Source organism: Myotis daubentonii, chromosome 1 (genome assembly GCF_963259705.1).
Source record: "Myotis daubentonii chromosome 1, mMyoDau2.1, whole genome shotgun sequence".
Taxonomy (NCBI): Eukaryota; Metazoa; Chordata; class Mammalia; order Chiroptera; family Vespertilionidae; genus Myotis; species Myotis daubentonii.
Window position 1 is genome coordinate 89880320 of NC_081840.1, and position 15068 is coordinate 89895387.

The 15068-nt window shown below is 38.7% G+C and overlaps 2 protein-coding genes across 3 annotated transcripts in view; one reads left to right on the top strand and one right to left on the bottom strand.

Moving 5' to 3' along the window:
* The first annotated feature begins 321 nt into the window (after window positions 1-321).
* INSM2 (INSM transcriptional repressor 2) lies at window positions 322-2446 on the top strand. The gene has a single exon (XM_059680857.1). It carries the CDS (start codon window positions 322-324, stop codon window positions 1996-1998), a length of 1677 nt encoding a protein of 558 aa, XP_059536840.1. The 3' UTR covers window positions 1999-2446.
* A 1559-nt stretch (window positions 2447-4005) lies between these two features.
* The window catches only part of RALGAPA1 (Ral GTPase activating protein catalytic subunit alpha 1), a 275949-nt gene continuing 264886 nt past the window's right edge, over window positions 4006-15068 (bottom strand). For both annotated transcript variants that reach the window (XM_059710675.1, XM_059710684.1), the window contains one exon: window positions 4006-5331. In XM_059710675.1, the coding sequence (XP_059566658.1) occupies window positions 5183-5331 (149 nt within the window). In that variant the 3' untranslated portion in view covers window positions 4006-5182. The remainder of the gene's footprint in view (window positions 5332-15068) is intronic.

The window sequence follows — 15068 nt, forward strand, 5'->3', positions numbered from 1 at the left end:
GGGAGCCTCGGGCAGCCCCTAGGCCGACTGCTGGGGCCGGAAGACGCGCAGGTCCCGGGGAGGCGGGCAGGGGCGCGCTCGCCGCCCGCGGGTGGACCCCGAGAGCCCGGCTCCGCGAAAACCCCGCCCCGGAGCCCGCTCCCACTCCTGATTGGCCAGCGCAGCCCCGAGGCGCCGGCGGTGCCCGGGCCTGTGTCTCAGCTATAAAGGCTGAGCAGGCATGACCGCCGCAACGAAGCTCTTCGGGCCGCCGCGGTGCTCGCCCGCCCAGCCCCGTAGCACCCCCGTCACTCCCTGCCCCCGAGCGCTCCCGACTCCACCATGCCGAGGGGCTTCCTGGTGAAGCGAACTAAACGGACAGGCGGCGCGTACCGAGTGCGCCTAGCCCACCGGGTCTTCCCCCTACCGGAGCCCCAGGGGGCGCCGCCCTTCGCCAAGGAGGCTTCCCGGGCCCCCCGGCCGGATGCGGAGCAGGCGGCACCCTCTAGCCAGGAGCCCGGAAGGGGGCTGGAGGAGACGGCGGCCCGGGAACTGTCGGGGTCGCCTTGTCGGGCAGCTGGGGTGAGCCCGGGGGCGGGTGGGCGGGAAGGTGCCGAGTGGAGGGCGGATGGCAGGGAGAGTCCCAGGCCCAGCTCCAGCCCTGCAAAGCCGGTGGGCGTGGAGCTGCGCCGGGCGTTTCTGGAGCGCTGCCTCCGCTCGCCGGCCTCCGCCGAGTCCTTCCCCGGGGGCGCCGCTGCCGTGGCCGCTTTCTCCTGCTCACTGGCACCGGCAGCCGCACCGACCTCGGGGGAGCAGTTCCAGCTGCCGCTCCGGGCACCGTTCCCAGAGCCCGCGCTCCATCCGGACCCCGCGCCGCTCTCGGCCACCCTGCACAGCCTGAAGCGTCCCGCCACCGGCGAACGCCGCGCCAAGGCGCCTCCGGGCTGCGTGTCTGGGCCTGCGGCCGCAGGAGTCAAGAAGCCAAAGGCCATGAGGAAGTTGAGCTTCGCTGATGAAGTGACCACATCGCCGGTCCTAGGCCTGAAGATCAAGGAGGAGGAGCCCGGAGCCCCGTCCCGGGGTCTGGGGGGCAGCCGCACGCCGCTGGGGGAGTTCATCTGCCAGCTGTGCAAGGAACAGTACGCGGACCCCTTCGCGTTGGCGCAGCACCGCTGCTCCCGCATCGTTCGCGTTGAGTACCGCTGCCCCGAGTGCGATAAGGTCTTCAGCTGCCCGGCGAACCTCGCCTCCCATCGCCGCTGGCACAAGCCGCGTCCCGCAGTGACAAACGCCGCCGCAGTCTCCTCGATTGACGCGAAGCTTCCTCCTTCGACCTCCCCGGATTCCGGGACTGTTGCTTCTTTTCTGGCGGAGGGGAAGGAGAACAGCCGGGCAGAGCAGACGGAAAATCAGCACCTGCAGGCCAGGGACAGCTCCGGGGTGGAGCCGCGCCCAGAGGGCGCCCCATCCCAGGGCCTCCAGGTGTTGTCCCACCTCGAGGCACCGCTGCCTCGGGTCCCCTACACGGAAGGGGTACTGGGGCGTCGACTGCCTGGGCCGGGCAGTGCCAGTGGTGCCGGGGGACCCGAGATCTTCGTGTGCCCCTATTGCCACAAAAAGTTCCGTCGCCAAGCCTATCTGCGCAAGCATCTGGGCACTCACGAGGCGGGTTCGGCCCGCGCGCTTGCCCCAGGCTTTGGCTCCGAACGCGGGGTCCCACTGGCCTTCAGTTGCCCACTGTGCGGGGCGCACTTCCCGTCCGCAGACATCAGGGACAAGCACCGGCTGTGGCACGCTGTCCGGGAGGAGCTGCTCCTGCCAGCTTTGGCTGGGGCAGCCCCGGAAGCCCCGAGCCCAGGAGGGGCATCCGACGGGAGTGCTCAGCAGATTTTCTCGTGCAAGCACTGCCCGTCCACTTTCTTTAGCTCCCCGGGGCTGACTCGGCACATCAATAAGTGCCACCCCTCCGAGAGTCGGCAGGTGCTGCTGCTGCAGATGCCATTGCGGCCAGGCTGTTGAGGGCCCAGAGACCCCAGAGTTTGCGAGGTTGGCCCCTGAGGAAACAGATCATGGGAATTTCTGTAGGGCTCTCTTCAACTTGCAAGTTTACCTCATGTCCTTCCTGTATGTTCTCTCCTAAGTCTCAGTAGTCGATGTTCTGACATAGGCGCGGACAGCAAAATGTAAAATCCCTTTCCAGAGCAGGTTATGTATATGGATGGTTATAAACATTCGAGGCCAAGGACTGCCAGCTTTAAATCCTTCTCTTTCCCCATGAAAATAGGATCCCCCTCGCCTCCCAAACTCTGAAGGTCCTAATGAATCCCATATGACTTGTAATTCCTATGGAAAGTCGCAGTGAATGCGTGCATGTCTCAATGTCCACAGTCATTTTTTTTTTCCTGTTGTCATCGCAGGCACCTATTTAGTTTCTGTTTCAATAGGGTCAGATATCTTGCATTGTATATTCTGTGAATTAAAAGTTGTGACTGGTGCCAAACTTTTGGGGTGGGGGGAGATTCAAGACCTGTGTCTGTAGGTAGGAAATAGGATATTTTTGCTTTGGGGGATGTGGGGATCTCCCTATAAGCTTTCCTTTTCTCAGTATTAGTCTACTTTTAAGTTAGTGTTTGGAGGTGGGGAGTGAGCTACTTGAACGGAAGCAGCTGACATATCCCCAAGATTCTCACCTTTAGCTATTTTGTGTGTAGTAGGCAGGAAGAGATACTTTAAACCGGAAAAAAAAATAGCTTTTTGGGAATATAGAACTCATTTCCTGAAGTTGAACTGTTTTAGTAGGGTTTCATTCAAATTGTTTGATACTTCCGTTGTAAATCTTGTACTGTGTATTATAAATTAAACTATGTTCAGTTTAAGGAAGATGTTAATACCTATAATCCACAATGGAGCTGAATGGCAAGTCATAATATCCAGTATTTTCTTTTTTATGTAAACCATATCCGGTGCACATTCTGTACCCATGTCCTAAGAGCCAGAGTGTAGGACACTAGCTGAGTATCGCTTGACAGACTGCCTGTGTTTATAAGATGCTCACCACCAAATAAATGTCCATAGCTGGTGCTTTGTCGTGTTCTGTGTTTGTCTTAAGAATTCCCTTAAACACAGCCTATTTTTCAAAGCTACATCTCCCTAAAGCTGGTATCCTACTTTATAATTTTAGTGACCCACTTAGATTACAGCCAGGAGAAATTATATTTTGTAAATGAATGTGATGGTGAGGAAATGCAATGGAAAAATTTCCTTTAAAGTATGGCTGTACAGATAGAGCTCCAAAAGGCAAAGAATATGCACTATTCTTTAAAGACACTTTACCACCCCAAAATATCAACAGAAAAATATTAAAAAATTTTAAAAAAATCTAGTGGTTATCTTAAGATGAAAACAATCATGTTAATTGTGCTAATTAACTGCTATTTCAAGTTGGCATTTTCACTCCATTTTGTTACATATCATGAAACCATTAGCTGTTCATTAAAAAAATTTTGAAAGCACTGTAGAAACGTGTAAGCTGTTACTTTGATTTTTCCTCTTTGTAATTCTTTACCTAGGTTGTGGGAAACTGTATTGTTTAATCTTGTTCCGAGGGACATGTTTATTGTCTTTTGTAGGAATTTTAGTTTATTTTATACATTATTTCATAGGAATTTTTTATTTATAAAAAAATAAAAAAGTACACAGATTTTAGAAACTATAAAAGTTTTGTTCCTGAATGTACACTATAAGCAAGTAAATTGAAGAAACCAAAGAAACATGAGGCTGAGATAAAATGATGTTTTAACCAAGTGCACTGGGTGAAGTTTCTAGCCAGACCTTATGAAGGCATAACATTTCCTGCATTTTTAATGATTGTGGTAGGATTCCTGTGAAATAAGTTAGGGGTGTATCCTGAAAATTCAAGCCCATTTTTCATGATAATCTAGATTTATGCTTCACACCTCTCCATTAATTATATAGCCCTGATTATTAAATCTGAAAATACATAAAAGACAAAAACACTAATGGACATAAGTGATAATATTTTTATTGTATTACTAAATACTATATATTTTTTTCACTGTTACAAATTTGTAGGTACTACATGAAAGATGATACATAATTTATATTTTATAGTTTGCTGTATGATGTATTTACACATGCAGTTAGTACCGATGCCATGCTACATTTCCTTAGGAGATGCCAGTTTAAAACAAAATATGAGCAAAATGTGAGCAGCTTATCTACTGTAGGAAAATACCTCTGGAGAGTGGAATGTATACCAACTGCACCTGCAAGTTCAGTATTAACAATATTAGATTTAATTTGGACTCCTGGGTCATGTTCCTTTTTTTTAAAAAAAATACACATAATTTAATTAACACATTTATATCAGAAAAGTTTTTTCCTTCTTTTCTTTTTTCTTCCCAAATCTCCTTTATGGTATTTAAGAAAGAACGTTGGTACACCAGGATCCACTAGCCAATAATAAAGGGCCACAATCTCAAAAAAAAAAAAAAAAAAAAAGGCATTTAACAGTGATACCATTTAAAAAGCAAAACATTAGAAAAATATTGAAGCTAAACTTAAATCAAAGTTAGCACAGTGATTTTTCTGGTTACTAGATATGCCACGGCGTCACCACACAGCCAAGAAATGAGGCATTGCTTTGGGAAGAAAAAGTTACTGCTAAAATTATTTCAGTTAGAATTTGCGATGCTAAAAGACCATTTATTTTAATGTTTTATTTTCATAACATAAATAATCCATACACATCCTGTGTATTAACAGATTTGCAACTTTTGCTATAACTTTACAAATGCTTAAATTTAAAAATTTATATATTTACTGAGCCCATAAAGTTGCAATGGGGCATGATAAATAAAATAACGAGAACCATTCTATTTTGGTTCAAAGGTAATCATGAAATTAAAAGTAAAACTTCTTAGACATAATTATCTAGAAAGGTGAAGGGATATTGAATGCCCCTCTCCCCCAAGGCAGTTTGGAGTGTGGGGGGAAAAACCAAGTGAATAAACAACTCAAATTTAAAATATTAAGTTACAAATTATTTAAATCCAGTGTTCTTTTTACAAAAAATGTTCAGGAAGGAACATGCATGCTATGGCAGACATAAGAGCCCGAAAGGGTTAACACTATGCTCATGCTAAGGTGGCTACTGCTGATCTCTGCTTGGGCTGCTGTCTCCTTAGGATTTATTGGCTGAGCCAGAGGATCGACGCAGCTTCATGGACATACGGCTTTTGCTAGTTCGAGGAGACATTGGAGAGGCCAGGTCGGCCCCATCTACCTGCGTTGCTGTGGGAGTTTCACTGGGTAGAACCTCTGGGTAGGAGCCTGTGGGAAAAGCAAAAGCATTAGTACAGGTCAGGCTATCCAGCCTCTAATCCCATATAAAACAACCTGTCGCTACTAATCTGTAGCAATGGATCCCAACCTTGAATGAGGTCTTTTGAGAGGAAAGAACAAGCCCCAAACTTGCTTGTTATAACAGTTAACTAATATTTTATTTAAAACCCAATGATCTGGTGGCTCATGCCATCATATTAGCAAGAAAGCGCCAATCCTTATTTCCAGAGCCAGAATCAAGCAGAGAGCTCCCCAGAAAAAGCAATGGGAAGCAAAATCTTTGGGCCAGAAAGGACAGGGATCCAAAGCACTATTAGCATGCAGGCGGGCTTAAGAAGCAGGTAAGAAGGACCAATCCCCATCTCTAGGGCATAGGGTATAACCAAGAAAAGGGCCTTCACTGCCTAAACTTGGAAACAACAAAGCAATCAGTTTCAAAAGGAATTCAGCACGATGAGACCACTATACATCTAGGTATTAAAATATACTTCCAAGAAGGAGGAAGAGGACAAGAATTCACATTTGAAAGTCAGTTAAAAAGATAAACCAACCCCCAAAATGTCTCAATTTAGAAGAGATAAACAATACTTTCTTTTCCTTAACTTAAACTTTTGCAATTATATTATCCAGTCATAGGAAATAGGCAACCAGTAGAATTAGAAGATATAAAAATTTAAAAGCAAAGTTAAGTTCAAATTAGAAAATTATTTGTGTCATTTATAAAGTAGTTCTTCACCTCTGTACTTTATTTCCATGAATTAATTCTTTAATATACAGCAACTCTACAGAACTTTGCACATTATAGGCTCTCAAATATTTTCTGAATAAATAAGAAATTATATTTAAAATAAAAGCCCTTGCCTGGCCGGTGTGGCTCAGTGGTTGAGCATTGACCTATGAACCAGGATTGATACCTAGCCAGTGTGGGGAGTGCAGGAGGCAGCCGATCAGTGGTTCTCTCTCATCACTGATGTTTCTGTCTTTCTCTCCCTCTCTGAAATCAATAAAAATATATTTAAAAAAAAAAAAAATAAAAGCCCTTAAAAAAAAACAAAGGAAATCAGCAAACAGAAAGAATAAAAAAATTTAAAAAATTCTATATATTTTAAAGCACTTTAATCCAGATTTTCTGGGCTCTGTGTACATGGAAATTTTCTTTATATGTGTCACAAACAGACAGACACACACCATATAGGTTGCAGGCTTAAATTTACACAACTCTTTACTCTGTAGGGAAAGCTTTGGCATATTTGTTAGCCCAAGTAGCACCTCACTGACACTTGAAGCTTGGATATAATCATACTAGAACTTCCATATAATAAAACATTTGTGCCTAAATTGAAATTATGAGTATTTATAAGGAAACACAAGACCATTCAATAGGGATACCGGTCCTACTGAGATGTATCCCTGTTATTAAGAATGTGTCTTGGAAGGACACTTCAAAATGTTTTAAAGGCCAAATGTTCTCATTATACTTATGAACAAACATACATTGTTGAAGAAAAATATTTTATTACTCATAATCCAGGTCAACTGCCCTGCTTTTCAAAGCAACTTCTTCAACATTATTTTTTTTTTTCTAACTGCAATGAGTTTGGCCTTCAAAATACAAGGAAAAGGAATATATATATTTCTGTTCACCTTTACTCATCCTGAAGATCTCAACTGGTTGATCCTGGATCCCTACTGGAAAACCTCAGGAAGAATATGAACCCATGGCCCTTTTTAGGAAAGCACTGCAGATGGACGGCAGAAGGAAGGTGAAGAGCAGTGGCTCATGCTTTTCTGGTAATGCATATTATTCCCGCCAATCATGACAGGCTTTCCCATGGCTATTTACCTTGAGATGGCCAATGTTTTCTAGCGGAGGTTTTGGGAGGAAGAGAACTATCACTGCATTTCTTTCTTTGTTGTAAATGAAGAAATGGAGTAGCGAGCAGAAGTGAGAAAACAAAAGAGAAGATAGATAACAGATATGAGAGACACTGCAGAATTTTACAGGTGTTAACCAAGGAGCAGAGAAGAGAGTAATCAGGTTTTTAATATGAAATATAATTGGTCATGCAATGTGTTAGAGTGATGATGTATCACAATGAATGCTTTGTAATTTCAAATGTTATACTTACCAACTAACACAACAAGTTCAAATAGGAAAAAAGAAAAGAAAAAAATTGTCTATGAGAGATGCTATAAACATCTATCTTTCAAAGTGTTCACTGTACTGGGTATGTTATCCTGATCACTCAGTCATAGAATCTTTAGAGCTATACTTACTGCCCCACATGTTAGCCATAGCTGCCACATTAATTACGTTAAAATTAAATATAAAAAATTGGCTTCTCAGTGCACTTGCCACATTTTAAGTGTTCAGCAGCCACATGTGGTTAGTGGTAAGCATACTGGACAGTGCATTCAGAACATTTTCATCATCATAGAAAGTTTTATTGGAGAACATTGCTTTAGAGCAGCGGTTCTCAACCTGTGGGTCATGACCCCTTTGGCGGTCGAACGACCCTTTCATAGGGGTCGCCTAAGACCATCCTGCATATCAGATATTTACATTACGATTCATAACAGTAGCAACATTACAGTTATGAAGTAGCAACGAAAATAACTTTATGGTTGGGTCCCAACATGAGGAACTGTCTTTAAAGGGCCAGAAGGTTGAGAACCACTGCTTTAGAGTATGCCAAATTCAAATAATGCTTTACTCAAAAACAGGAATTCCCATGTCTCCCTCACAGCCTGCAGCACGAAATCCCCCCTTTAGTAAACTGAGTCAAATCAGGCTTCTTAGTGTGTGTAGAATATAGCTACGAGTACCTCTTCACATTTTAGCAAACAATTATGGTATATACTCAGCATTCCCAAACTCTATAAATAATTTAGAGTAGACAGATCTCAACTTTATTTATTTATATTAGAAACATTTTTATTTATTGATTGAAGGGGGGGGGGGGAGAGAGAGAGAGAGAGAGAGAGAGAGAGAGAGAGAGAGAGAGAGAGAGAGAAACCAATTTGTTGTTCCACTTACTTATGCATTCATTGGTTGAATTTTGTATATTCCCTAACCAGGGAATGAACCTGCAACTGGCATTTTGGGGCGATGTTTTAATCAATTGAGCTCCCTAGCTAGGGCTAGATCTCAATTTTAGATGTAAAGAATACAGTGATACCTACACTTCATTTCACATCCTATTCTGCCTAAGTACTGATTTATATCACCTGAGTTATAAAGAATGTTAATTTATTTCTATTATTAATATATCCTCAAGTATAAAGTTTACAAAGTATCTATGGACTCCTATATTTATGCATACTGCATCTGTTACTAACACTGGTACAGTGCTCACACAGACTGTGTCTATATCTTAAAGGTATAATAAATTGACTCATATATTGTGCACAGATTACAATAAACTATTATTACAAATACATGTAACATGATGAATATGACTGTGGGGATCTATACAGATCATATATGGGAACTTAATGAATAATTTATTGTGGCTGACAGGCATGACCAGTTTAAGCTGCTAAAGTTATAGGGTAGATATAGGCTTTAAAAATATTGTGACTTTGAAAGCAATTCCAATTAATACTAAACTAAGAGGCAATGTGATCTGTTAGAAAGCATGGGCATGGGTTAGACAGGTATCATTAAATGCCAAATTTGTCATGTTATTAGCTTTGGATCTTGGGCAAACTGACACCGACAGTTTTTTATTTGTAAAATGGAGACAACACTAGTTATTTTGCAAAGTTGTGAGGGATAAATGACAACATATACAAAGATCCTGGCACAGAGCAGGTACCCAGTAAGTGTAGCCCTATAATAAGATTACTAAACACATACGAGTGACAATTAACATCCTTTGAATCAGAACAGATGAGGATTAGAAAAGAAGGAATAGAAATTAGAAATATTTTTGAAGAAAATGACCACTTATAAAATTGTTGAAATGTGGAGAACACAGCATACCAAAAAGTTTAGTTTTGGGGAAATTAATTTATCTACTCTTATGCTAATATTCCTATCCTATCTAATAAAAGACAAAGATGCTAATTGACCGTACCTTTGCTAGGTACACCAGCCAATCAGAGTGATATGCAAATTGACCGCTAACAAAGGCGGCGCTAATTTGCATACTACAGGCAGGGTGGGCCAGCGTGAGCCACAATCCATGCCCCCATGTGTGGCCCTGGGTGGCAGGGCTTAGGCGATGCGATTGCACCGCCTAAGCCCCACCACCAGCCAGGACCCCAGTGTGCTGCCTAAGCCCCGCCGCCAGCCGAGACCCCGTGTGCTGCCTAAGCCCTGCCACCAGCTGGGACCCCCATGTGTGGCCCTGGGCAGTGGGGCTTGGCAGCACGATCGGCCCGAGGAAGCCCTATTCTTGCAGGAATCTTCCTGCAACGAGCCTCTAGTAATATATAAGCTTATATTAAAGGATGCAGATTACCTAAATAATCTTACTGCTTTAATATTGTTACAGGAGGTGATAAGTGATTAAGATTAGCATGGATTCACCACTGAATGTTATAAAGTAAATAACATATTTAAAATAAAATGGCACAGAAATATAGGCAAAGTGGTTTCATTTTAAGATATTCAAGAATTACCATTATTGCAACTTAGAACATATCTAAGCTTGTCATATTTTATCTCCTTACAAATGGGAAAACTGGGTTTAAGATACATTAATTTATTTGAGATCATGCAGATAATAAACAACAGAACTAGGATTTAACCCAGATCAGTCGGATTCTAAAGCCCATACTTCTCCATGGCAACCTTAAAACTATTTTTAAAAAAAAAGAAGAAGATTTTTCAATGAGTGGTAAAGTAGAGCCTTAAAAATAAAAATCTTTTATAATTTCTAATTTGTAAATATGACACGTGATTGGGCATTTTCTCTCTTTCCTCTCTCTTTCAACAGCAAGAAGGGGTTGAAAATATTTAGATAAAATGGGTAATTATAATAGTTGAGATCATGGATTCTGAAGTCAGAGTCTGGCTTTTACAAGTACCAGCTGACTCTGGATAAGCAATTTTTTATTTGGTAAGCATATTTTTTAAAAAAAAACACCGCATAGACTTGCCATAAAGATTAAATGAGAGAATGCATGTATAGTAGTACTTAACACAGTGATTATTCAATTATTATTTTACTATTATCATTACAAAAATTTTACTCTGAATGTTTTATATGGAAATTGAACATAGTAATTATTGTCACAAAAGGTTAATTAATGGGCTCTAACCGGTTTGGCTCAGTGGATAGAGTGTCAGCCTGCGGACTCAAGGGTCCCAGGTTCGATTCCGGTCAAGGGCATGTACCTTGGTTGCGGGCACATCCCCAGTAAGAGTGTGCAGGAGGCAGCTGATCGATGTTTCTCTCTCATCGATGTTTCTAACTCTCTATCCCTCTCCCTTCTACTCTGTAAAAAAATCAATAAAATATATTAAAAACAAAACAAAACCAAAAAAAGCAAAAGGTTAATGGTGAATAATTTTAGGTTAACCTAGTGATATGATTAGGAATCTATTTTTAAAAACAGTAAACAAATTTATGGGTTATGCTATATGTTGAAGGAAACTGATTTTCCTGTTGGCATTTACAAATATTATTTTAAAGATTATATATATAAAAATATATATAAAATCTTCTGAGTTCCTAAAATATATTCTTCCAGGTTACTTCAGAGTAAAGTGTAAAATGACTTTTAAAGAAGGACACTGAGCTTAAATGGTTACTTAAAGCAATGGATAAATTTTGATGATTCGTTCTATCCAAAGGTTCAAAGAGATGGATCTGATCATCATAACGCTATCCCATCTACATGTGGCAATACAGATTTTGTGCAATAATAGTAAAATAGATTAGAATGAAAGATGATTTGACACTACCCTAGGTTTTCATAATCACTCTTATCTAGATTAACTCTTACTTTGATGGCATACATAGAAATATTTGAATCTTATTACTAATTTTTATAATATTTATTTAAATAGCAGCCTAACTCAGTTCGATTCCGCCAGGGCACATGCCCCCATTGAAGGCTTGATCCCCAGTGTGGGGCATGCAGGAGGCAGGAGGCAGCCGATCAATGATTCTCTCTCATCACTGATGTCTCTTATCTCTCTCTCTCCCTCTCCCTTCTTCTCTGAAATCAATGAAAACATATTAAAAAAATAGCAGCCTATATGTTTTCTAAAGGTTATTATACAGTTGTATGTAGGTATTGGTATGTAAATTTACGTGTGTATATGAATATGTGTATATGTGCATATATAGTCAAACACCGATCAATCCTTTAATTTTTAAAGTACTAACATTTCTATACTTAATTTGCAGAAAAACAATAAATCCAAGTGGAATTATATATTAGTTCAATACTACACAATAAACATTAAGCATATTTATGGCCGGTGATACTAAAAAGACAACACTGAAAAAAAATGAGTGTTATTTTTAATGTTGAAATTAAGACAATATTTATTGCACTTTTCCAGCAAAAAAAAATCCTGTTTCTTGTTGGCATTCCATAATTTCTTTTATTAAAATAAGACTTGATTTGAAAAGATAATGTGCTATTAGGGAAAAATATCTAGATTTTGAACTACCAATGTAATTTGGTCAAGAAGAGGAGTAATTTCATTGCAGAGTCAGAGGAGAGGTGTTCATGAATATAAAAAAAGTTAAAAAAGAAGGTCACTGTAAAACTTTTGATATTTTCCACACACATGCTTGACAAAGATAAAGGGATTTTTCCTGTAATTTTTTTTTTAAAAATAAGGGACAAGAACAATCTAATAATGTTTTATTGTAGTTATCATGATGTAACACTTTGTTGATCTCCCATATCTCCCCTCAATGACCTTAGGGATAAAAATAATTTCCCGTAAGTATTAGTCTACTGCCACAGAGTCCATTTTGAGAAAACACAGTTATGAAATTTATGGAGCAACTATGATATATCAAAAATGCTCTTCATATCTATTTAAATAACAGTAAAAATTATTTTTTAAAATCTTTATTTTTGTATTTTAATGTCATCACAGTTGGTACATTACTGTTAAATAGGAAGTAGGTTTTAGGTCATCTTAAATCAACTTGTCAACTTAAAAAATAGTATTTTTTACATTATTCCACCAAATAAAATTATGTTAAAGGATTGGTTAGAAAGATGATATTCTTTATATGATTATCATATTGGCATTACTTTAAACTTAATTTCAAATTATTGCATTTGTATTGATGAGTATTATTTTATATACATGAAGTATGCATAGAATATTTAAAGCTAATTTTCACTTCAATTATGAATGCATTTTCTCAATATGGCAAATTTTATATGTTAAAAAGTAAAAATGAACCAAAAAACTTCCATACTGCCATTATGTAGTTTATTTCATGTCTTCTCTCCCCTGCTTTGACTTACACTTTTAAAGAGAATTCTATATGTATGGGGTGGTTTAGGACAGAAAAATTTGAGGTGACTGGAAAAAAAATAAAACAATCATTCATCAGGTAACACAATGCTTTTGTTACTACAGAAGTAAATATTTAATTTTTATATTGTGTTGAACTGAGAGCCACTCTGCTAAAAATTTCTATCTTTAATAACTACGCAGTCTGCAAAAAGTATATAAAAAGGTATTTGGTAATACTGGACCAAGTTATTTACAGGCAAAAACAACCTCTTAGAGTGTTTGTATCTAATGGTTCCTAAAGGTAAAGACAATTTAAAAAAATTAATTGAACGTTCTACAGCATGCTGTATAACGATTGAGCTGTTTTGCACTGAATAAAGTTTTCTTCTTCACTGCACCCCCCAAAAATATTTAACTGAAAGAATTTTTAGCATGGCATTAGGTTTACGTTAAAATTCACATCTGCATTACTATTTAGATAACTGTCAGTTTTATGTTAAACAAATTGTAAATAAAACACTGAAATACAATAAAAAAATGAAGCCAAAAGAGCCTTGACTTGGTTACTGTATCATCCTTTACATAATGCCTCAGAAAGTGAGAATACTATTTAATTCCCATATTACATATATGTATCTGGCAAAATATGCAGAATAATATGCAAAATAGAAAGGAACATGAAGAAGAGGAATGTGAAGGACTCCAGTTGGTAAACAACTAGAACATTAAAATCGACACCCTTTCTACATTTAATGGGAAAACTTAGTCTGAGTGTGGTCCCATTATCAATATTTTTCAGTTGTGAAATATATAGCTTGACTATGTGATTTACAAAAGTATTATTCATATCTATTTTAATAATCTAGTCTATTTATCAGATATTCTCTATTATTAAAAAGGACATTTTCAGGTAAGAACTTAACTAGTTTTTATTTTGTTGTTCATTAATTTACTTTTAATATCTTCCTTTTGCCATCTTTCTATATGCTAAACTGAATAATTCTAGATAGTATCATTCCATTGAAGTGAATCTTAGGTTTTTTAATCTTTCCTTCAAAAGACTCAACCTAGTCATCATTGCTAATAAGTCTTTTATATTAATCAAAAGAGCTCTAAGATTTTAGGTATAATTATTTTTATAATGCCCAGTTAAATGGTCACAGAAATGGAAGCTTTAATTTCATCAACTAAATCTCAATTGAGAATTACAGAATTTTTTTTTTCAAATAAATTAGGCAAGAAAAATAGTTCTGTACCTTTTAAACTTATTTAATATAAAAAAAACTTACAAAAGAGAATTTAAAGAGTTACTATAATAAAATTCAAGCATATTGTATTATCTTTTCCTGCTTCCTTTGAACACCATTAAAATAGTCATCTTTATATTTCAGGTGCCTAGTACAGTGCAAGGCACACAACAGAACAACTATTTGGTGAGTTAAGATACTCAATAAAAATGCAACACATTATAAAATACAAAGACATACCATTTCAGTTCAGTAGTACTACTTTTTCATGCTGATAAACAAAGAAGGTCAATATAAGAAGATGTAACTAATTTCAACCAAGTGTTTTATTATTAGTTATTTTTTATACCAGAACCAGTGTTAGTGTTTCATGCAGACTTGGGTTAGTAAGTATAATTCTGGAAAAAATTTAGTGACCATTTCTGAAATGTTTAGTATGAACCAGGGCAGTGTTAAGTTTGCTTATTGTTTGAGTTACAAGCTTAGTGCTTGCTAATTAAAAAAAAAAAAAAAAAAAAAAAAAGGAAATAGGGGAAGAACAAAGAATGTTTTGGTTGACACTTTGTCTTACCTTCAGATAAACAGAACTGATATTTAATGATCTAAAGAGGGAAATAAAATAAATGAAACAATCATAAGGAGTACAAAGTATTACAGAATAGGAAGGCCATGAGTCATTTATTTTTTACTGATTTCTTCAAAATTAGTTAATAGTAAAAATGCAGTACCCTTTTATAATCTTTAAATATTATAAAATAATTAACTATTTTAAGTACTTTTAAATCTAGACCATTCAACTTTATTTGTAAAATCAGAGATAAGACAATATTCTTGGCCATGAAATTTGATGCTCTAAAGTTGACAGTACATGCTCAACTTGTTTCTTTTGCAGATACTTCCTTCAGTAATGATTCCGTGAAACACAATAGTCACCATCCGTTAGCTCAGATAAAATGTGGTGTATGCACTTCTATGAAGACTTTCAAAGGAATTCCATGTAGGTAAGAGAAAGTATGAATCAAATTTATAGGCCAGAT